This window comes from Dermacentor silvarum, chromosome 9 (assembly GCF_013339745.2).
Source record: "Dermacentor silvarum isolate Dsil-2018 chromosome 9, BIME_Dsil_1.4, whole genome shotgun sequence".
In the NCBI taxonomy this organism is placed as follows: Eukaryota; Metazoa; Arthropoda; class Arachnida; order Ixodida; family Ixodidae; genus Dermacentor; species Dermacentor silvarum.
Genome location: NC_051162.1, coordinates 66,506,028 through 66,529,624, shown reverse-complemented (window position 1 = coordinate 66,529,624; position 23,597 = coordinate 66,506,028). Strand labels below are relative to the sequence as shown.

The window sequence follows — 23,597 nt, the reverse complement described above, 5'->3', positions numbered from 1 at the left end:
CTTTAGTGATAGAACGGTGTGGCAATATAACCTGCATATACCGGTTGTAATATATAGCAAGGCTACAAGTATGGCTTTTTTGGGCTAGTTGGTTAGATACATCAGAGGTGGTCATAGCGCTAGAAGACACGGACAAGACTCGTCCTGTTCTCTCGTTCTTGTCCGTGTCTTCTAGCGCTATGACCACTTCCGATATAGCAAGGCGTTGCATATACATACACCTAAATATATTGTGAGCGCATTTTGCGCATATCGTCGTCGTCATCTGTACATACGACTCATCATCTTGTGTGAGCGCTATTTGTGCATATCGTCGTCTTCATTTGTACATACGACTCATCATCATCTTTTGTCTCGTGCGGTGCTTCGTCTCTGACTCGGGCGGCTGCTCAGAAATAAAGGCATCGCATCGGCCGACGTCTCACAATATACGGAAATTTTCGCTCACGGGACGCGTACACCAGATTTTCGGCGACGTGGGGCCTTTAACGCTGTCGCGATATATCTTCGGAGGGGGCTCGGGCCCCGGAGCAGCCCCCCCCCCCCCCCCCCCGCAGTCGACGCCTGTGGGCAGAACACCGAGGTGCGTTCTGCGCTAACCGCAGCGCGAGCGACGCACCTGACGAGCGTGTCGATGTCGGCAGTACTGCTACGCTGCTCCAGGAATTATTGCTCAACTCGTTTGCTGCAACGGCAGACGAATACGTCGCATCTGTTGACGATATGATATCTTGCAATCGTAACCGACGGCATCTCCAAATCCATCTAGGGTGGAAAGGACGCGAACTGTGATGAATATTCTCTAAACGAACCAATAATTTGGTCTCCGAGGGAGGCGACAGCGGCATATTCGACGATCTGCAGCTTTACTTTGCGTATAGCTCCTGCGCTTCGCCGCAGAGCATGCCGTGAACCTCGATGCAGTATACTGTATATGGTTGGCTGCAATCGCACACCCTGCGGCTTATCACACGAAGTATATCTTACGAAAGAAGAATGGGAACCGAGGGCTCGATCGAAGTATATCTTGAATTTCGTGTTAAATGCAAGTTTCATTTTCTCCAGCATGCTTAGACTGCTCTATTGTGAGCTGTGCCTATGGCGCGCAACCTGTACAACGAATTCACCTATATAACGAAGGAGGTTGGAGCACGGCCGCTCGATTTAACGCAGGAGTGCGTTTCATGGAGTGGTTGCAGGTCCCGAGCCCTATCGTCATAACGACGTTTGACTGCATTACATTGAAACATAAGTGGTTTGCGAATATTTTTACCATTCTAATAACGAATTGAATACTGCCATATTCGATTCGGTCTTGGAATCGAATAATCAGTGTTCGTAAATTCGAATACTTTGTAATAGTTTTCGAGTAATTTAAGTTGCCAATTCGTCAACAAATTCCATTCCGGCGGCGATAGTAGACATAACACGAGAAGTTACGCAGTGTAGAACGTATGTCACTCGAATTAAGCCCGACTTTTCTGGCTAAACCGCTGCCATTCACAACCACCAACGCGTACTGAGTACGCGAATAAACTGTTTGTTTTCGCCTAATGCTTTGAGCTTTTAATAAACACCGCTTCATAACGATCAGTTTAATGACATAACCTTGCTAACGTCAATAAATGTGAATGTCGACGGTGATAATTATACGGCCTATTCATTATTCGAAAATTATTTGATTCGCTTCTGGCACCATATTCGATTCTTATTAATTTCGGTCTCGAAGATTACTGTTCGCAAAACCCCATTAAAATATCTTAGGTTTCTCAACCTTCGCACTTTTCAAGTACGCATGCCTTTTACGTGTGAGAATACGCATGTGGTTGAATTTGTACAACTTCGAAAATGCTTCATTGTCTATACGGGTTTGACGTGCCAAAACCACGATATGATTATGAGCATCGCCGTAGTTTGGGGGGACTCGGGGTTAATTTTGGCTACCTGGGGGTTCTTTAGCATGCACACATATTACACGGGCGCGTTTTTGCACGTTTCGCCCCCCATCGAAATGTGGCCGTCGCGACCGGGATTCGATCCCGCGCTCTCGGGTTCAGCAGCGCAACGTAAAAGCCACTGCATCACCCCGGCAAACATATAAATTGTGAAAAGCTGCACCTGAGAGACAATTGGCATCAAATGCCAAGGCCATTTCGTAATGGATATTTTTTTTTTTTTTGTCCCGAACTTCCTTGTTATCGTATACTTTGTTTTTCAACCATATTTTCCTCATCCTAGAAAGCTGGAACCCTGGTCGCCTGTGATACTAACATTCACTGTTGGCTCGACGACGGCCATGAAAGCGCTCGCGCGCATGTATGACAAGTTCGTGCTCCACACGCTGGAGAAAAAAAAAGGAATGTCGTCAAGAGCAGCGTGCACGTTGAAATGGTATGAGCTCTGGGCGAGCAAACAGAAACTGCTTTGCAAGGTTCTATGTACAGGGAGTTTAGGAAACCGGTTAGCCGCTTCACGTCTTCTCAGTTCCTATGGAATGAACCTATTTATTTTCTCTCTTTTCGAGCAATTTCTGTGTCAATCTCTCGTAGACCACTATTTTTCAATAGTATTCCGTTTTTATTATAGCGTTAGCATTAGGAGTGTCAAAGCGAGAAAAAGGTTCCCTGTCTGGCAATGTATGTGTGTAAATGTCTGTGTGAAGTGAGGGAAACCGGTCACGTGGTAGGGGGTGAGAGCTTAAACCCTATACAGTGGAATATCGATGATACGATCACGGCTAATACGAATTTCCGGATGATATGAATTTTTCTGTGGTCCCGGCCGAGCCCCATTTGCAACGCGCTAGAGAGCGGTTGTTACGAATCGATTTTAGAGCCGCGTTGCTTGATGCGAATAAACGCCGCCCCACCGACGGCCGCAAAAGAGAACAGCGCGCAGTCACGCGCTTTCTCCCTTTCTCTTTTGGTGCGGAGGCGCGGACGCGGCGCCGGACAGCGCGGAAGCCGCGACTAGGCGCGAAGAGTTTCAAATGGTGGCGCGTTTGTTGCTTTTGTGCTTTGCCCCACACAGGCGTGGGGAAGTGCGGCCGCCGCAGCGAGCGAAGGTTCGTGCGGTTATAGTGGTGCGGTCTATCGGTTCAACGGAAACAGCAGCGTAAGCACGTCGCAAACAAAGGTCAGAGCCGTGTGGAGATCGCTTTCAAGATACGGTGCGCGCGACAACACCGACAGCCGGCACAGGCGCAAAGTACAAAGAACGCATTTGTTGGAAGAGTAGAAGCCGTGCGCCCCCCCCCCCTCCTCCCTCTCCTCCCGCGCTGCCTTCCCGCTTTGCTCCTTTCGCGTGGGAGATTGCGTTTCCAGCTACCCTTGCGCCCGGTTGCAAGATACGCATTTGGCACCGCAGCACAGCGTCGCCCCCTCCCTCCCATACCTCCACGGCCTTTCGCGCGACGGAAGTCGCGTTTGCTCTCCGCTGTGCGTTCGCTCCCCGAAGGCGCGCGTCCCCTGCGCGCTTTCACTCGCACATACGGCGCGCGGCGACGATTTTATCGCCCTTGGACTCATGCTCCACGTCTCATGCTCCTCCTCCGCATCGCCCTCATTGATCTCCTCTCCCATAGGTGGGCGCGCCTCGTTGAGAAGCGTGCTCGCTACCGCCCTTGTCGGCGAGATTTTCCCGCGGAAGCCGCAATATAACCGGTATTTCGTCTCACGCGGCTGCACTATAAGCGGTATGCGTATACATGGGAGGGTAAACGGGAGTCGTAAAAGGTCGCGTTGTAGCCAGTTCTGCACTATAAACGGTTACGTTATACGTGGTCTATACTGTAAATGCTTTTTTACCTACGTGTGCCTGAGTGAGTTCATCTCTCGACTCTTTAATTTAGCTAGTTGTAATTGTGTTTCGATGATACGAATTTCGGCTAATACGAATATTTTTCGTGACCCCGTGGGATTCGTATCATCGAGATCACTTTGCAAAAATGTAGTGAACGCAATTTCAATAATGGTTTTCTCTCGCATTTGCCGCTAAATCGCCATTGATGATTTTTTATGAATACAAACGTATAATGCGTGAAAGAGTAAAGTGGGAGACAGAGAAAAAAAACGTTTCAATGATGGCTCGAGGCCTTTTTGCTGGAATGGATAAGAGGCGAAGGGAAAAATGACCTGTAGTTGGAGGGATGGGTGGGTGAGTGGATGATAGATGTATCGATGGTAGATGAATGCGTGGGACACGGCATAGAGTTTCCTACAAATCTATAGAATATGGGTTAATTATGGGTGGCTAGATGATACATCAGCGGCCGTGGACATATTAATGGTTGGATGATGGATGGATGGACAGACGGATGGGTATCGTGCACCTCCTCTGAATTCGCGTAGTCGCTGATGCCACACAGCTCATTAGTTTTACCCCTTTTTTTTTCTTTTTGATTTATTGTCGACGCTTAAGCCCCATGGCTCGCATGAACAAACTACCGAACCTGAAATAAATTTATCGCCCGAAAATATTTCATAGCGTGTGTTCCCTGTGTTGCACGTCACCGACGCTCCAACCGACCGTCTTTTTTTGATGCACTGCGACCGCATCTATATAGAGTTACTGTATATGGCTCCAGGGAGCCATATGCCATATGCAGTAACTCTAACCACATCGACGCCTACGCGGCCTCGTATCAGCGTTTGAAATCGACTCTTCGTTCAATGCACGCCTCGAAGTGGTGCAACGCTAGTGCAATTGGCTCTGGCATTCCGTCGGCGCAGGTGTGCGTGGTTTCGGCTTTCTCGGCGGCTCTTTAGCGACTGGCGCCAGAGCCAGTCCCACCTGGTGCGCGGCGTGGGAACGTAAGCCTATCTCACGCTGGGATTGCACTAAACGCGTATACTTCCTCGTCCATATCAGCGAGAAGACGCCGTGCCGGCAACTGCCCTGGCGACCAAGGGTACAACGACCAAGGGTACAGTGGCCATTCTAGCCACTGTAGTACAGGCGTGAAATCGTTTCCTACGAATCCAAAGTTGCCTGCTATTATAATATGCGTTTGCCGTTCGTTGTGTGGTCCCTAACCAATGACGGAGAATAATGAGAACCGAGGGGCTGCTGATTTTCCGTTGTAGTTACAATGAACCACGTGGAGACAATGAAAGGTTATGAGAAATTAGTTGTTCTTTCTTGAAATTGAAATGAAGAAAAGTGGTAAGTAAAATAGAAATGAAAGTGGACTGAAGCGCTAGTTGTCGCCGGTGGGAGCGTAACCCGTACCCTGCATGCAAACCCACATGCGATTCAATCACGCCGCAGACTTGGCGGTCGCAAGTTCTGAAAAGAAAAAAAAATATGCTTCGAATTTACAGTAACTGCCTTTTAGTTCTATTTGATACCTGATTAACGTGTAAATACCGTTATTTTTAGGTAGCGATGGTTTCGCAATTGACAGTTGTAAATTTACTCAAAACCAGGGGCGTAGCCAGAAATTTTTTTCAAGGGGGGGGGGGGGGGGAGGGGGGCAAGCTTCTGCTTTCCTCTACATCACGTGATCGCTAATAAATATCGGTAGTTTAAGCAGACTATCTAAGACATGGTAACCCCCCCCCCCCCCCCCTCGCGTGTGCGTGTGCTTGTGAAGAATGAAGTAAAAAGTAAAGTAAGCTCAGTAAATACAGTAAATACGACAGGTACAGTGGGCGTTTGGAGCAACGGTCTCTCATCGCGCCACTGAATGGACCAGTCTTCGAAAACGCATCATTGAGACGACCCGTGCGATCGGAGAAGACATTAATTGTTAATTTCCGTTAAGCGTAGATGGCTTCGTCCTCGTCGGGGCGAAGTGCGTGAAAATGCACGTGTGACCAGGCTATACGTACTCCCATAGCAATAGCTTGTTCGCTGCGTTTTTGCGCTAGAAAGCTTATATACGCGCTTTTCTTTCTTTCTTTTTTTTTTTTTTTTTTTTTTTTTTTTTTAGGAGCTTTCGTCGCCCTGCTCCCTCATACGAGAGGGTTGCATTTCCTGCGGCAAGTGCATGGGCCGCTGTGTCTTCCGCTGTGTGCGAGCGTGCAGCCGTCATTTGCCTTTACGTCAACAGATTCAGAATTGTACAGAATATTTCACCACACAGCACAGATATGGCATGTGTACGCATTTAAAGTAGTGCGTGCAACTCATTTCTGCTTCACTTACGCCGGTGCAAACAGGAAGCGGCCTTGTACCTCACATAATCTTGACTGATTGGTGTACTAGTGATGCAGGAATGAACTCCGGTATTGTTCAGTGCATATTGCACATAATCACTTTCTCAGGACGCGTGAACTCCGACGAGAATTGTCAGCGCCTGCAACAAGAGTTTACTTACGCTGTACTGCCCACAGCAGTAATCCATGCTTGTCGGCTGTCTGTTCCATGCATTCTGTTGCGAGTCGGCGGAATTTCACTGCTATCATCAACCCCTTCGTGTGTACATTGCTGGTTTGGAATTCCACAACAAAACAGCAACTACCAGCCTTCCGTAATTGCTGGTTTGGGATTCAACAACACAACAGTAATTACCAGCCTTCCGTAGGGGCGCAATCGCAAACAAGAGACGTTTCTCGCGCAGACTACCTGCGCGAGCGCGGCCTAACCGGCACCTGAAGGGAAGCGGCGGAAATGTATACCGGAGATTTCGACCACCTGGGCTCTTTAACGTGCACCTAAATCTAAGTAAACGGGCCTCGAGCGTTTTCGCCATCATCTAAAATTCGGCTGCCGCATTTGTTGCTTCATTTGTTGCGCATTTGTTGCTTCAGAATACGGCCGCCACATTCCTCCCCAAAACTTCACAGAGTGTCAAAGCCTTGACAAACACCGTGACAGTTTTTTTCCATATGCAGACATTATTCGCTGTAAATTACCAACTCAAACGGAAGCGCCCAGGAATGAAATAAATTGTGATAGTATCACCGGTTTCATGAATTATGTCGGCGCGAAGCGACGAGAACAAAGGGTGGGTAAGTGGGGGGGGGGGATTTCGGGGGGGGGGGGGGGGGTTGAACACCCCCCCTCCTGGCTGCGCCCCTGCTCAAAACACCAACCAAGCCTTCCCGTCGTCATCGTTGCCATTACGAATCAAGAATTAAGCTTTCAATTAAGTCTGCTGTGAACCGCCATTTATGGTTAGAATGCTTGTATACAGTCGAACCCGGATATATTCAATCTGAAGGGGATCACAAAAAAGTTCGACCTATAGGTAATTCGATATAAAAATAAATATTTTATACAAAAATTTATCAAGGTTTTACTGCCGTTCGTTATACGCAATAATTCGTTATATGCGGGTTCGATATATCCAGGTTCGACTGTGTTTATGTTTTTGGCAACTTTTCTTTTGTACCCGCTTTTCTGTGGGCTAGTCCTAACGGTACTCAGATAAACAGTGAATAATTTTAATCTGATACTTCGTGATACGCGCGTCTTTTTTATTTTTTATTTTTTTGTTACCCGTTGCATATCGTTGTTTTTGGGAAGCAGTCATCGCGCACACTATGCAGAAAATTATCATGGTCCCCGCTTTCAGCAGGCGAAGAGTAAGAATTGTATTTATCTATCTTAATCTCTCATATATTCTTCTTTAGCGGAGTACGTGTTTTCACTGACGGTCAAAGTTCTCGCATTGCCCTTCACGTATTGCTATCTGAATGCTGAAATACAGTGTGTTTATTGCTAACTGAATTAATTGCATGCGCCATTTTATTAGGAAATTTCGATTTATGGTATGAGCAGCAAGAAGTTACTTGCGAATTCAATCCGCACATATGAACTATTGTTAAAAAATAATCACTGCTTTGATTAATGGATTGGGATGATTGATGATAAGGGGCGGGTTGGGGTAGATATGGGAGGTGATATCAACTTGCCGGTATAACTTCAGCGTAGCGCCCTTTCCATGGACACTGTCAATTGAAGAAACACGTCATTCAATTCAGTCGGTTCCTACCTCTCGCCAAATGGCGGGTGTACAACGCATATGGTTCCGCCCTGTTAGTTCTAAATGGATGTTACTCAAGTTCTCATGCACACTAATAAAGTTGCTATCTAACAGAGCAGTGATCATATCATGAATTGTTTTTTTTTTCCTGCACATGACATGAACATGACGTCACGCCGATGTTCGAAACGCGCGCCGTAGCCCATGTTACGTGAGTAACTGGCGATGCTGTTGATGATAGCCCAAATATCTTAAGTACTAGAACGTTGGAGAACAAATGATAATGCGCCTATTAAAGTGGCGTATAATAAACGCAGATATGGCTCAAGCATAGCCTCCTATGGCTCAAAGCACTGCAGTGCAGAAATGTGCGACTTATATTGCGTGTTCCGGCGCCTAGCCGACTTCCTGTTGCTTCTTAAAGATGCTGAACGTTACGAGTTGAAAATGTTCGACATCACATAGCTCCACTTTTCAGCATACCACTTTTCTTCCAACAATTTGTTTAGCGCCCCACCTGTTAAATTTTAGTTATAGCATAATTTGTGTTCAATAACAAAATGCGTACGAAACTAGTTGTATTATTCTTCCACAGGTGGCGACTCGAACAGTTGAAACTAAACTTTGTTTCAACAATTGTGTCCTATTTCGACGCGCAACGTCTGCCAGAGGTTTAGCTACTATTCTTTTTCATAGATTCCCGCCAGCCATTTGCCGACATCGCGCTTTGCGCCTGCTGGCGGCGAAGAGCGCAGCGGTCGGCTGCTAGGCTAGGCTAGGCAAGCCTAGGCCCCACATTCGCCAGCGCGTAGCGCATCGCAAGGGTAGGCCCATGTCGGGTTACATAAATTTCGGTTGCCCGAACGGCGTCAACGGCGGCACCGACTTGCCGGACTCCTTCCACCGAGCACCGCCCGAACCCAAGAGCCACGCCAACGTCGTGCTCGGGGCGCAATGGGGCGACGAAGGCAAGGGCAAGATCGTCGATCTCCTGGCCAGCGAGGCGCAGATTGTGTGCCGGTGTCAGGTAAGAGCAGCGGGGTTCGCGCCCTATACTACTGCGACTACAGCACCAGCAGCCCGGCTTTGCTTTTGTCTGCTGCCTCGTTTTTATTACGTCAGTCGCAGTAAATTTCCTTTCGCGACAACCATACCGTCCACAGCAAGAAGGCGGCGACATCGCTGGCTCATAACCGCTGAGGCGGCCGCGCTGTCGGTCTAGGGCAGGTGGAAAAAACCGAAGTGGCCTAGTAGCACGGCAGTGTGCCGCGTAGTACGGTTTCGACTGTTTCATATGCGTGTGCGACCAGATTGCGTTTCTCTCACTCTCTCTGGTGGAAAGGTTTTCTCATAAGCTAATTGCACGGAACACTGTTACGGCCCTGTGAAACCGCGCGGACACACCGCAGTGAACCTTGGCGCCCATTCGCGAGTGCGTGCGTGACCACGTAGATCGAGTCGTCTCCGTGTATTCTGCTGTGACAAGCTGTTACCTTGTCTTTTTCTGAAGTGTGAAAGTCGGCGTGGCTGCCGGAGAGCGCGCGATTTTGCAGTGAAGCTCCCAAGAGACCGCCGAGGTGCCGGTGTCGTTCGCCCCCGTTTTCTGTAATTCTCTTTTTATAACTCGGCGCTTTCCCCTGATTTCGATAGAGATGAACTCGTTCTATTGCGGGGAAAAAACAAAAAAAAAAGAGCGAGTGATTTCTGCGTGGCCTTTCGAAATAATCGTGCAGTCTTCGTAGCGGTATCCTCGCTCGTGATGACTGAAGTCTCTTTCACGTGACCTTGATTTCCGCCGGGCTTTTGCCACAGCTTGATGCCGCCGAATGCCCCCCCCCCCCTCCCCCACTCTTTGCTTTCGTGAGAAAAAAAAAGCGTGGGAGACCGGGCGAAGATAATTTGGAAGCGGGGCGTAGAGCCTCTTGGTTGTTGTTTTATTGATTGTGTTGATAGCAGCACGGCTTTCGGGGTGTGCTTTTTGGGGGAAGCGATTGGTCGTACCCGGGCCTTGCAAGTTCCTTGGGCGCCAGAGATCTGTATGTGCGATAGCACAAAAAAAAAAAAAAAAAATGGCGCCTTCTGCTGTTTTTGTTTGTTTTGTGTTGTCTGGAGAGCGCACGAGTGGGTATGTCAAAGGGATATTCTGAGCTCATCCACAAATCTACATTCAGAACATCTCTTCTAATGTGAACGTGTTCACTGAAACGCCTGCTTCTCACTGGCTGTTGCTTCTCATTTTAGTGTGTCTAGCGCCTCTGACCAGTTTAAGAATGTTGTAGCACTGCCGCCTAGTCAAGTATTTACACCTCTATGCTTTGTTGGTATTGCTGACACTCTACTAAAGGCTCACAGAGTGCTTTGAGGGTGCCGGGGAACAGCGAAGTAACGAGAAACTGCCCTTCATTGCACATCACTGCCACTTCTCCATGATGAAAAATATGTAAGGCTGAGGAATAGTTGAAATTTCAATTAAGGAAGTTACTGGCTGGCCGCACTGTCTAGCTCGAACAGCTGACATCTGAAACAGCAGCTAGCGAAGAGTGTGGGATTACAGGGCAGGATGAGGGGATAGCCAAAATGATAGAAGACGAGATGAGAAAAGGCTATTAGATTCTATATTACAAAAGCTTGTGACTAGGTGCGGTTGTTTGCCATGGTTCACTAGTTTAGCACAGCACTGAGGTCTGTAGCTACACACCCCTATGTGCTGCCGGTAATATGTCCTGCTTCTTCACTTGAAAGTACCAGTACTCCAAAATTACTTCTGTTCCCAAGATTCTCGCAGAGAAGTTTACACTAAAGAGTGCTCAGCCGCAGCTATGCAACAAGTTATCGCAGTTAGTGGCTTTTGGCCTTTTCAACCGTGCAGCTTTCATTGTAGGCACTGTTGTCGAAGGGTCGGACTGTCTTTCGTGTCATTCACTTGCCCTTAGATACAGGTTATTATACTAGACAACCAAATGCCACGGAAATATGAAGCATGCGACAGTGTTTACCTTTTTGACCTTGTACATCTGAAGTATCTGACGCTACGAACGTGGCTGTTTCTGTGACCTCGTCCGTTAGCTAGAGCGATGTCGCTGTCACTGCTGTTAGTTTCATGCTTCACTTTGCCTGCTGTTTTCCTGAAATAGGGGGTAGAATGAAGTCTGCTGATACGGGACAGGGCAATATATATAGCTGGGAGAGGCATTTGTCGGGCAGTGGACTCAAAATGGGCTGATAATGAAGATGTTTAAATAAAGAAATGTGATGTCATTGAGGTGTAGTGGTACTTACCTGCATGCACTATAACCTGACAGAAGGCCATTGCAGGCGTGGTGTGTTGTCTAAAGGGGGGGGAGTTAAGCTTAGTTCCAGGGCAGAAATTCTATCTGGCTAAACCAGGCTGAAATCTTGTAATTCAGCCGCCGTTCTTGCTTTAATATCTGCAAAATGTTTATTGAAGCCAGCACAGAAAATTGCGAAAATCTACCTAGTAGATGTTTCTTTCCTCCCTTCTGCAAGAGAAATGCATCAAATCATCCAAGCATCTTGTTTGGAGAATATCTGAAAACGCCTAGCAAAGATGTCCCTAAATTCTTGAAAGCATCAGTTTTAAAGTTTAGGTTAACTATATGGACACATGAAAATCAAATAGGTTCAACAGTACCTTTACCTCACACTTTGGTGCAAGATTGATTTTGCACACAAAGAAACTTGACTTGACTTTTCTACGTTGCATTTAATAGAACAATTAGCATTTGCATATATTTTTTTATTGCTTTCATTTTTTCTTTGTTTTTGTAATGTCTACAAATATTTTATGCACTCTTCAATTAGAACAGGGAGGATTGATGAGCTCAGCCAGGATAACTTAAGAACTATATTCCAATTCTCTTCCTTTTAATAATTCGCAAGTGGTCTGAGCAGCAATGTTGGTAACTTCTCTTTTTTTAATTTATGAGCCCAAAGTGATTACTGGCTATTTACAACACTGAAGTAATCGCCAAGAATAAAAGCGAAAGCTAGTATTAACTAATAACTCAGTAAATTTAGTGACTTTCTCGCTAAGTTACCAACACTGTCGAGCAGTGGACCATAAGAAATCGAATTGTGCAAAAGGAAGCACTACCTTATACTGGCCCTCAACTGGTCTTCATGATGTTGACTTATCAGTGGCCAAGATGAAAAATTAGACAAGAATGCAAATTGTGTCACCAGTGGCAGGTGGACTCGTCAGTAGGTTTCTCAATGATTTTTTTGCCAAGTTTCTTAACCCTTCCTGGTCCAATGATTCTTTTGGGAGTCATAATGTTTTGCAAGAGGAAAAAATATGCAACGGAGTGATAAACAAATACAAAAACGGTTATCAGAAAGTTGAGCATCGACAACTCTACTAACATGAGTTGTCGCCATTGGGCCACAGGTAAACATGGGTCTCGCTGCTATCTAGCAAATGGCCACCCGTCACGTCAGGCCTCTGTGAAATTTTTGCACAGATCGCCTGCCTTGGCTGACACAAAAATGGTTTACATCAGCGCATTGTTATAAACTCCACCGATAATTTTTTCCTTTATTTTCACTGGTTCTTTGTCATTCAGTTGCACATCATATAATTTTTTTTTCACTTCAGGAGTAACTGGCCAACTTGCACCCTGTATAATTGAATTTGAGTTTTCGCAATGTCACAATGAGAACTGAATGGGGATTTCAGAAGCAGTATGGTATTAACCCGCGAGCTCTGCCGCTCTAGTCACGGAACACTACGATTAGTTGTGTGCAAGGAATTTATGACCTCTGTTATCGTTGAAACACGGCCGCCAAGTCAGTGAATAGCCTTAAGACACGTAATAAGGGCACAGAGGCACTGACCTTTGTGCTCATTAAAGAGCATAACGAACTGTACTGGCTTTATTATAATTCATGTTGTCTGACTTGTCTATAAATTTAGTTCACATACCTGTTCTTGTAAATAGCTTGTTTTGTAGTGGTAGCTTGCGAGTTCATTCAGCCCTTGACGTGTTGTATGTCCACCCAAACTATGCTAGGAAAACTGTCGATATTACACAACCCCCATAGTTGCTTCAGTTTGCTGTTTGAAAGTTGTCTAGATGTATAGCAACAAAAATTTCTAGTGCTAGAATACTTCTGTTAACATGTAATGTTGCTGTTACTGCAAAGCTGGACCCTGTGTTCAGTTTTGTTAAGAGGTGGTGGTGATCTAAAAGTGATTAGATTCAGCAGTGATTTGAATGGAAGAAAACATGCATGTCCGTCATGCAAAGCGTGCGGTTGTACTACAGTAAACTAGAAGGGCACACAGACTATGGCCAGTTTTATAAACATTCTAAGAGTGTGAGGCTACTGAAGGATAACTTCAGTGTTAATACTAAGAAAAGCTGCCGTTGCCCCAGATAACTTCGTTAGCTTGCTTAAAGGGATACGGACACAAAAGTTGGCGGGTGGTTTTTGCGTGGGAACAAAAGTTGAACTGTTGAAAATGACGAATACAACAAGCTGCTTTGAAAAAAAGAATGAGAAACATCTTTTTTTTTTTTCGATTTACTGTTGCATCTTGCGTCCAAGCGGCCGCCGGCAGAAGCTGAAATTTGATGGTCATAACACCCACCCGCACGCGCTGCCAAGGTTGGCCACAGCCGTCGCAGTGTTTCCGGAAGTGTCGGTCCGTTGCAGCGTTTGTTTAACCCGTTTCGGCGATCTTCGCACGTGGTCCGTCTGAAACATTATCCCTGTCGGTGCTCCACGCAGATGGTGCGTCTTAAATGCACCTTCCCGTGGTCGTTGTTCGGTATTGACGCGTTCGCCGCAGCAGAAGGAAATGCCCAGATATTGCTGTTGTAACAGCGTCATCGCACACGTTTCCCCGAGACGAGAAGGTGTGTAAACTTTGGATACCTGCCTTTCAGCCATCACGCCCAGCCTGGAGACCTGTAAAAAATGACTTTATTTGCACGGACCACTTCGTCGACGGTGATTGTGACCAGCCCGGCTGTTCTGAAAAGCCTCGGCATGCCGCTCAAAAAGCAACGCCTAAAGCCAGAAATAAGCAGCAAGGCAGAAACGATCAGCAGCGCGTTTGAAAAGAGGAGGCGAAAAGATGGTCTGTACTGTTTTCGTTCGCTTGCAGCCTTCTTGAGCAGTGCAAGGGCGAGGCTGGGGCGAGATGTCCGAGGCTGGTCACTGAAGGCAGTACTATCTTTAAAAATGTTGGCAAAGCATAGTAAAACAGTACAAGGCTAGCGGGGCAGACACACACACAGCTCTGCTTCTCCACAGGAAAGAAAAACTGGGGAGAACGCCAGACAGGTGCTGCCATCTGTCGGGCAGCTGGCGAAGTGGACGTGAGAGTCTCTGAGGTACTGATACCTCACAGCAGTTGCTCACGCCGACAGCATAAACTACTAATCAGTTGGCTAAAGTACCCTGCGGGCCGCAGCTGCCTAGCCTGCGTGCGCTCTTGAAAAAGCAAGTTTACAGAGGAAATTACAAATAATTCTTGCACAAGTGTCTGATGCAGAGCGAAATCTTGCGCTATGGTTCGCGAAAACCTGACCAGCACTTCCACGGCCGCCTGCTCGTCTTCGTCGCTTGACGCGGAAGGATCGTAATCGTAAGCGCTAATATTGCTTGCCAAGTTGGAATGGTCCTCATCTTCAGACATGTACTCATTGCTGGTAGAGACACCAGAACTCGAATCCATGCTCTCGATGTATGCATCGGCGCGCTTCGAATGACTGCGGCCGGCCGGCTGGCTATCCGAGGAGGGTGTCCTGACGTCACGCCTTCCAACTCCCGCGGGTCGGGCAGCGAGGCGCGCGCTCGTAAAAACGCCAAAAATAAAGCCATCGGCTCAAAAATGAGTGAAGTGACTACTTTTCAGTGTAATCACACACTGAGGATTCTTTTTCAACATTTTCGTAAAATTTTCAGATTTCATGTCCATATCCCTTTAACGTGAGCTGCTTAACTCTGATTACCTTGATGTTACCATAACATCAAGGTGATCAGAGTTCTCCGGGGTCCTTTTTTTATTTATTTTTGCGTGCTGAGTAGCGTCACCTGGAGGGAGACGCTTTGTCAGGCACTTGCTTTCCTTTACGTCAGTCGCCCTGCCAGCTATGTTTTTGTTGTCGAAATAAACTTGCATCATAACAGCAACAAGCCACAAAAACAAGCTGTTGGAAATTACAACTAGAGAAACAGCTGCCGGTTCCTCGATTTGTACTTTTTTCAGATTAAGTTACCTTATGAAAGATTTATCACGTTACGGCACACTCGTAAAGTATTTGTGTGTCTTTGTGTTATATTCAGTAGGATCTTTGTTTTAGTATTGCTAAGTCATTTTTCAAGATAGGGTATTATGTTTGAATACCCTGCCTCTCAATTGTGTCACCACCCAAATGCAGAAACTAAGTGGCTATGGTGTTGTGCTGCTTAGCTCAACGGCTTCTATCCCGGTGGCCGCATCCCGATGGGGCTGGAATGGGGAAAAAGCGCTCGTGTAAGTGCAGTGAATGCACGTTAAAGAACCCCGGGCGGTCAGAATCGTGCTGGAGTCCCCCACTACGGTGTGCTTCATAATCCGATCATGTTTTTGGCGCGTGAGACCCCCAATTTTGTTTTTAATCTCAACACCACGTGCAGCATTGCCCGATTTGGTTGAAATTGTTCTTGCACAGATTTGGCAACATTTAATGGATGTTTAGTAGAAGTTAAAACTGGGTGAATTGGTAAACGTTGAACTCGGTGGGTGAAAAATAACTGCGTGAAGGATGGAAAGCACAAGGAGCAGACGGGGCAAACTCTGAATGAACGTGCCATACGACAGCTCATTTTTCATATTTGCTCGGCCGGCAGTGTTTACCAACAAAATCGTGGGAAGCCTTATCTCCAGAACTCCGCCTCGCTTGCGAGTCGTCCAGATAGAGCGGCGATGGCGAACAGCAGTCTGCATTCAGAGAGTTGGTTGCAAGCGAAGCTACTTGTGCTTGTGCCGTAAGGGTGTTTCGCAACAGTATAAACAATAAGAAAAGGGCAGCTCTCCCACTTGGACTCTTTCCAGGCCGTCTGGAAACTTTCTGCTGTGCACTTGTCTGTTTGAACGGAGTCGCACTTTGACTTCGACATCCTGTGTGGTGTTTGGCCTTCGTACCTGTGTATTGTTGAGCATTGCTGATGCAATTTATCACTTAGATACACAATTATGCAATTAGTAGCATTATATTATCTTTAACAGCTTGAACAGAACATACAATTCTTTTTTTAATTACAAGGTGACAGGAGCAATTTGCAATTAAAAATATCCAAAGTGTTCCAAAATTTTCTGTAATGACTATTCTGTCTACCTACAGCCTTGCACATGAGGCTGACAGTGTGCTTTTGTAGGAAACTGTTACATAACCTGAGCTCCATTTATGCTAGGAAACTTGACTATCAGGCATGGACACTACCTGTTGAGAGCCTCTCCTAATCGCATCAATTGAGTTCTGGCTTTTTTCTTTACTCTGTTCTTATTTCATTTTGTTGTGCCATTCCTTGGCCATCTTGCATGCCAGAAACACACAAGCCTCTGCTAAAGCCTTCGAAAGGGTACTCGGAGTCTTACCTGTATAAAAGAATGGTGCGTTGTATCTATCGACAAGTAAGACCCTCGTTGATCGTTTGGTTGATTGTTTGATCAAGCAAGTGAGCCTCAATCTCCACTGCTTTATTCTCCGTCTTTATTCTATTAATCAAGCAGTTTGTTATTTAAAAGTTCTGCCTACTGACAAGTACGGCATTCTAGCATGATGTAGCGAGATACTTGCTTCTTTTTTTCCAAGATCGATGTTTACTCTTCAACATACGCAGTCAGGCACACAAAAAAGGAGGAACACATATTGGCTTGGCTGGGCCTGTTCAACTTTCGCAGATGCTTACAGATGGGTAATGAAAGTTTAAGCATGTTTACAGATTGTTTATGCAAGGTAATCTGGTAACTTGTTTTGCTTCTACATGCTGCTTCAGCAAAGCTTTGACAGGGGAGATGTAGGGTTTGGCAAGCAGGCATTGTCTGCTTCTTAGAGCTGCTGCACCTATCCCTGCTGCCATCTGTTAGTTGTTTTTCAATTAGCGGAGCCCTGTTGACAGGCTGCTATCACCTATGGCCTGGCACTAACTGTTTCGGTTGCCACTGATGGACATCCCGTTGGCACTGGCCACTTTCCACTTTCTTTACTTGTAAATTCAAGCGTTCTCGCGCAACTGCCACTTGAACTGCGCATTGTGAATTCTCTTCTCTGCACAGATGAATATGGTTGAAGGAAAGAGAAATACCAGGGTTTTGCTGAAAAGTACCTTAGCATACTGTTGTTGTGCTGTACCGTTGTGAGGCCGGGAAAGAGTGGTGTGGATTATAGAGAAACCAGGGGTAGCCAGTATTCAAGTTGGGGTTAAAGGCCAACTGTAACGAAATGTTTGCTTTGGCTACATTAGTTGAAAATGAAGCTTCTTTGATACATCCGCCCATGTTTCAAGCGCAAAATTTTGCACGAAGGCTGCCTTATGCTTACTCTACCTGAAACGAGGCTTTTTATGCAGTCCAAAATTTCTCTGCAGTTTACCTTTGAGAGGCAGAAATGCAGTTGGGCTAGCTATGTAACTATGCAGTGGTCTATTAGAGCTTCCGAATGGGTGCTAAGGACAGAAAAACGCAGCCAAGGATGCCAGAGAATTAGGTGATGAAATTGGGAAATTCACAGGCACAGAATGGCATCAGCTGATGCAAGACAGTGGTAATTTTTGTAGATTGCCGGGAGAAGCCTTCGTCCTGCATTGGACATAAAAATAGTCCGATAATGATGACTGTTGGTATAACACTGCTTCTCACTTGCAGCTAACCCACCAACTAACCAAACTGCTCATAGTACCACAAGTGCCATTGTAGGGGGAATTCCTGCTAGATTTAGCTGACTTTTTTACTCGTTCACTGGCAAAAATGTCTCGTGGCAAAAATATCACTTTTTTTTTGTAAATTTCGTGTGAAATCTAGCAGAGTTAGAATCTTGTTACACAGAAACCCCCTGTTTCATTAAAATGGTAGCAATGATTTGTTGTGCCTGGCTTTCATAGTTGAGGCATTGCATCCATATAGCCATCCATGCAAGTTTTCCGGCACATTCTGCACCTTTGAGGATTGAAAAAATTTTTAAATGTCAGTACACACTTTGCCGTCAACATATAAACGAGTGTCTGACTTTCCACATTTACTGAAAATATCCTTCACTAAAGCCTTTCACTTTTCATTGTGACCATTGCATCACACATACTTCTTGTAAGGAGAGTTTCTGCCAGTGGCAACACAAAAAAGTTTCCTACTACGTCCGTGACACTACAATCTCAATACATAATCCAAGAGTCCACGCCAATTGTAGGGTAGCAAATGACCGCAATCAGAGTTGGGGGGGGGGGGGGGGGGGGCATTCCTATCTGACCGAAGTGGCTACTTGAGCTCGCTTATCAGACATTGTTGCAGTTCCTTGTTGTCTCGTTTGCTATCACTCAGTCTTGCGGAGATCTGGACCCGACACCATGCCGATACCTACGTCACGTGTCAACGAGTGTGTCACAGGGTCAAATTTGCACAACAGGAACAGGTCACTGTGCAATCGCAGTCTTTGCCAACCTCTTTACAACTACTTCAACATCGCAAACAGGCTGCCACACTTCCTTAGGCTTGAATATTTGCTTTCCCGTCTCCCCTTGGATGCTGCTCGGGCGTGAGAAACTGTCCTTTATCATCTCAGAATGGAAGGGCTCGGTCAGATGTCACTGGTTCTCTTTCAGTATTGTGGCACCCACTGATGGCAACGCAAGCAAGGAAACACTCGGTGTTTTAATAACGATCTAGCCTTATGGAGTTGACAACCTTTCTGAACATACAGCAAGATTATGGTGCAGATGGAATGATAACATTTCATGTTGATGAGAATAAGTGCAGCATTATTCTTCAACACTACTTTCCATATTTAAGTCTGCACAGGAAGTTTAGCACGAAGATGCGAGGCAACACTCCGTGGTGAACTGTCGCCCCCATGAGCGCTTTCAGGTTACTGTGACAGCACGGTTGTGTGATGCCAGCAAGAAGCAACAAGGAACAGTCACTTATTGAAGCATGCAATAAGTGAGCTCTAGTAGAAATTGCACTTTGGGAACATGAGATGTGGCATTTTCCTCAATCTATGCACCTTAGTCCTTGTTAAGTGCACTGTGTTTTTCATTCTTAAGATTTCTCGGTTAACATTAAGGCTTTGGCACGTTTAAATTCTTTGCTTTTGCTGGCACTGCCTTTCAATCACTCAGTCAATCTTTGTTTCAGAATCAAATTAGCATGCACACTTATACAGGCAAGAGTCATGTGGTTGATGACTATACTGATAGTTGAAGTTGAAAGGTGAAAGTTGGGCGAAGCAAACTGATATAAGCAGCAGTGCTGCAAAGAAGCCAAAGTTGCAACTTTGCAAAAAAAAAAAAAAAAACACATGAAGATATATGAATATATAAAGAGGCAAAGCAACAGTGCACCAAAAGAATAATACAGTGAATCATAGAAAGTATGTATTTAACTGCTCCACATAATTGTCACATTGCCCATTATACACAGCCTGGTGCCCATTCTCCACGTGGGCTACAAGAGGACTGCGTTTTAGTCATTTTTCTTGCCTGCTTTCTGGAAAGACTTATTGGCATCCGAAAATTGACCAGTGCCTTCCCCTATTGAAAATGTGCTGAGAGAGACCATTAACCTGCAAAACAAATTAGCACGAGTGACAGATTTCATTTATTTACTCTCGGGGTCATTCAAGCATTAGAGAAAGCAGCGTATGATAAGAGGATGCGTCACTGCACGCAGTGACTCATTTAATGGTGTTCATCTTGGTCCAGATGAACAGCCAGGACCTAGTTTTTGGCATCCTTCGAAAAAGACATCAGCTGTCAGGAGAGCATGCGAGCTTGTTCTCCAAAGTGGTGCATATCCTTATAAAGTTTCATTTGCATAGAAATTCTTGTGAACCTTTGTAATCTCATATGCAACTGTACTAACGGTGTGAAAGGCCGATACCTGTGTAAGCACGTCTTTCTCTGCATCGGCTGGCCGTTGATGCTTTGTGGAACCCGATACGGGCCGGGGTCAATTCGTTGCCCCTTTTAAGGAGGACCAGAAAAAAAAAATTATCTCCCAGAACGTTTCAGTCTACTGGGTCTCAGATATAGCCCACACCATATCAATAGCTAGGGCATTACCCGGTTCAGTGACTCACTGAGGCAGCTGATAGTGCCCTTCTTGGACATTGCCGTGCATGGGGTGTTCATGCATGATCTCTTCATTTGCTTCAGCACACGCTTAAAAAAAAAAAGGAAGGACACAGGATTCGTGCGGCTTCTTTATAATATGCAAAGCTTTTTTTCCAAAGGGCTCCAGACGAAACATCAACTGCTGTGGTTGGCTGTGGCAGATTCGGTAGCACTCTCAGCTCCATTGGCAGGGAATTTATTACGACCTCATCTTAAAAGGAAGCTTTAGCTCCAGGCCTACTCCAATTTTCCTATCCAAATGCATATAAAATGCAGAAATGCTTTTATGAGGCAACCACTTGACCGATTTGAAATTTGATGCACTTGAGAGAGAAAGTTAAACTCTAACAACTGTAGGAAACTGTAAAACATTCCAGACCCTACATAAAAATACTAACATTCCCGAAAATTGGCCAGTTTCAAAAAGGAATTGAATCACGAAGTTTACAAATCTGTAACACTGCATCTCGGAACATTTAAAGCATGCACATGTGATATATGAATTTGCAGCTTATGGGAAATTGTTACACTTATGAAGGTTCTGCAAAAGTCTTACAAATTAGTGATAATGTCAGAGCGGCATATAATATTTATTCATTCACAATACCTTCCAGATCCATTGAAGAGCATTGAGTAAGGGGGCAACAGTTTCTCTCGAACAGAAAAAAAAGTTAGCATCAGATAAAAAGGCCACAAAACAAAGGTTACAAATAGTACAGTGGAGCATCATTATATAATGTTATCAAAGAGCATATTCAGGTTTTAATATCGGGAAAAAATATTATGATGCTCTGTTTTATATTACCGTGTTCACCGACTCGCGTGTGGGTTATTTTTCCCCACACCCAACACTGAGGGTACCAAGCTGATGGCAATCACTCACGCTCTTAGAAAAAAAACAACACAAGTGCACCAGTGAAGAAAAGACGGGATTGGATGAGATGCTCGTTCATCTCGTGCCATGGTCGTTCCAGCTGGCCTGTTGCGATTCAGTGGCACACCCTTGCATTCCGCTTCATTGTGGGGTTGGCACGTGCCACAGCTGGGCTGCCAGGTTTTATTCTCGGCTCGGGAGGGTGGGGTGGCAACGATTCAACGGGAGTGGGATAGGTGCGTACAATCTGCGGCCCCTCATTGTGGGCTGGGGCTTTCTATTCGGAGCTTTGGGGCCTCCTCGCTTCTGAGACCGTTATTGCTATTGTTTGTACTCGGTTGCCGTCCTTGCGGGTAAAGGCCATTGCCAGGATTGTGGCCACCAGGCGTTGTTGAGAGTGGATTCACGAAAGACGTGCGTGGTATTCCTTCACCGTAAACAGCGCAACCAAACGGTGTGTGCACGAATGTGGACTGAATGACAGGTGATGACAGGTGCACTTTTCCAGAGTTTAAAGAGGAGTCTATCTTTTTGCTTTTTGTTTTTATTTCTGTGTGCTTTTTTATCTAGTCTCAAAATAGCAAATTTACTAGCCTGTCTTAGAATTTTGAAGGTGCTTTCCGATTTTGATGCCAGAGATAACCACGTTGAAACGAAATTTTCAATGGACGCACTTGTTACATAAATGGGGCACACGCCCGTGCACACGCAAGCACTCAGCGCAGTAGTCGCGAACCACCGCTCTAACTTAGTGGGGATGGCGTTGGACTTCTGAGCTTGGAGTCACTGGTTCGATCGTGCCTGCGCTGTCCGCACTTCAGTGGGGGCAAAAAGCAAAAACATTTGCGTACTTAAATTCGGGTGCACGTTAAGGAACCCTGGTTGGTCAGGTTTAATCCAGAGTTTGCCCACTTAGGCATGTCTCATAATTGGATCAAGGTTTTAGCACTTAAAACCCCAGGATTTAATTAACTTGTCACATAAGTTCAACCCAAATCTCTCCAACTGCTACTCCAGTACTCAGTCATTTCAAGCATATGGTGTCGCGCCATGAAATGCATGTGCGTATAATTACCACAATACACGTTCACGATACTCTTCATCAGCCATCTACATATTGTAGCGCTGTCCTCTCTCTCTCTCTCCTAAGTGCACACCTACGCTTCGTAGGCTGTTGCCCTCTGGCAGTGCGCGTTCCGCAAGACTGGTTTCTCGTGCTTCTACGTCAATGCAAACTTGGCACGCTTAAGAATAACAACTGGCAATGCCAAGCAGTCTCACCTGCTCCGGTCGGATGTTTTGACAATCGGAGCCTTGCATCACACAGCTTACGCGGGACAGTGTATTGAAAAAGGGTGACAGCCCCGTTCTAAGTGCAGTGGTCTTGGAACGTTAGCGAAGTTGTCACCTTATTTCCCTTCAGTTTCTGGTATATTTTTGTTTATACACGCATGAGTATACCTGCTGGCAAATTATTATTTTTTTTTTCTGATGCGTTGCCTGGCTCTCTTATTACATTAAGGTTACATTAGGCTCTCATTGAATATTGGTACATGTTCTTAAGGTTTCATGCATGTGTGCGCATTTTCTGGATTTTTTCCTCCTGCTAAAAAATAAAGAAAGCACATGTTGACAGGCACATATATATTACAGTTGCCTCACTAAATTGGTCAGCTGGTAGTCGGTGCTGCACCTCATTTCCTTAAGCTGTTGTGCCATCTTCGTGCTGTTCCTTCATCCACGGGTACATACTTGGCTCCGTTGACAGTCCGGAACGTGAGCAGTCACTTCGTACATTGTCATACAAAGTCGTGCAGTCTTATTTGAACAGTACCTTCATTTGTCTGCAGGGTGGCAACAATGCGGGGCACACAGTTGTTGTGGAGAACGTCTGCTACGACTTCCACCTCCTTCCCAGCGGGCTGACCAACACAAAATGCACAGGCATCGTCGGTGAGTTGCTCACGTAAAGCGCACTGGTTTGTCTTTGCAGAACTGAGTTTACAACAACAGATTGTGTAGAAACCATTGATCATGAATGTTAATGTAAATGAATAGCAGAACGCTTCTAAAAAACTACAGTGGAATTTCGTTTATACAAACTTCACAGGATCCGAAAATGATGCGTATCATCCGAAAATCATATTATCCAATGTATTAGCTAACCAAATCATATTATCAGGAAAAAACGTATTATGCAGAATTGTATCAACAAGATTCCATTGTATTCGCTTTATTATAGCAATGATGCGCTTGAAAGGCATACATTTGTTATAGTGAGGATATTTCGATAGCGTTTGTTGTTTCATTTCACAATTTCATAGAGTACAGAGCTGTTAATCAGTAGTATAATAGGTGGTTCTACATGCAAGACAATTGGTCATATGTGTATCTCCAGCAGCATGAGCACCAGCGTTGAAAGCGACTGCCACCCTCTCCCACAGCTTGCACAGGGGG

The 23,597-nt window shown here is 45.6% G+C and overlaps 1 protein-coding gene across 1 annotated transcript in view; it reads left to right on the top strand.

The window, feature by feature from the left end:
• Positions 1 to 8,665: 8,665 nt before the first annotated feature.
• The window catches only part of LOC119465277 (adenylosuccinate synthetase), a 41,392-nt gene continuing 26,460 nt past the window's right edge, over positions 8,666 to 23,597 (top strand). The window contains exons 1-2 of the mRNA XM_037726074.2: positions 8,666 to 8,957; positions 22,991 to 23,093. Coding sequence (XP_037582002.1) covers positions 8,763 to 8,957; positions 22,991 to 23,093 — 298 coding nt within the window. The 5' untranslated portion in view covers positions 8,666 to 8,762. The remainder of the gene's footprint in view (positions 8,958 to 22,990; positions 23,094 to 23,597) is intronic.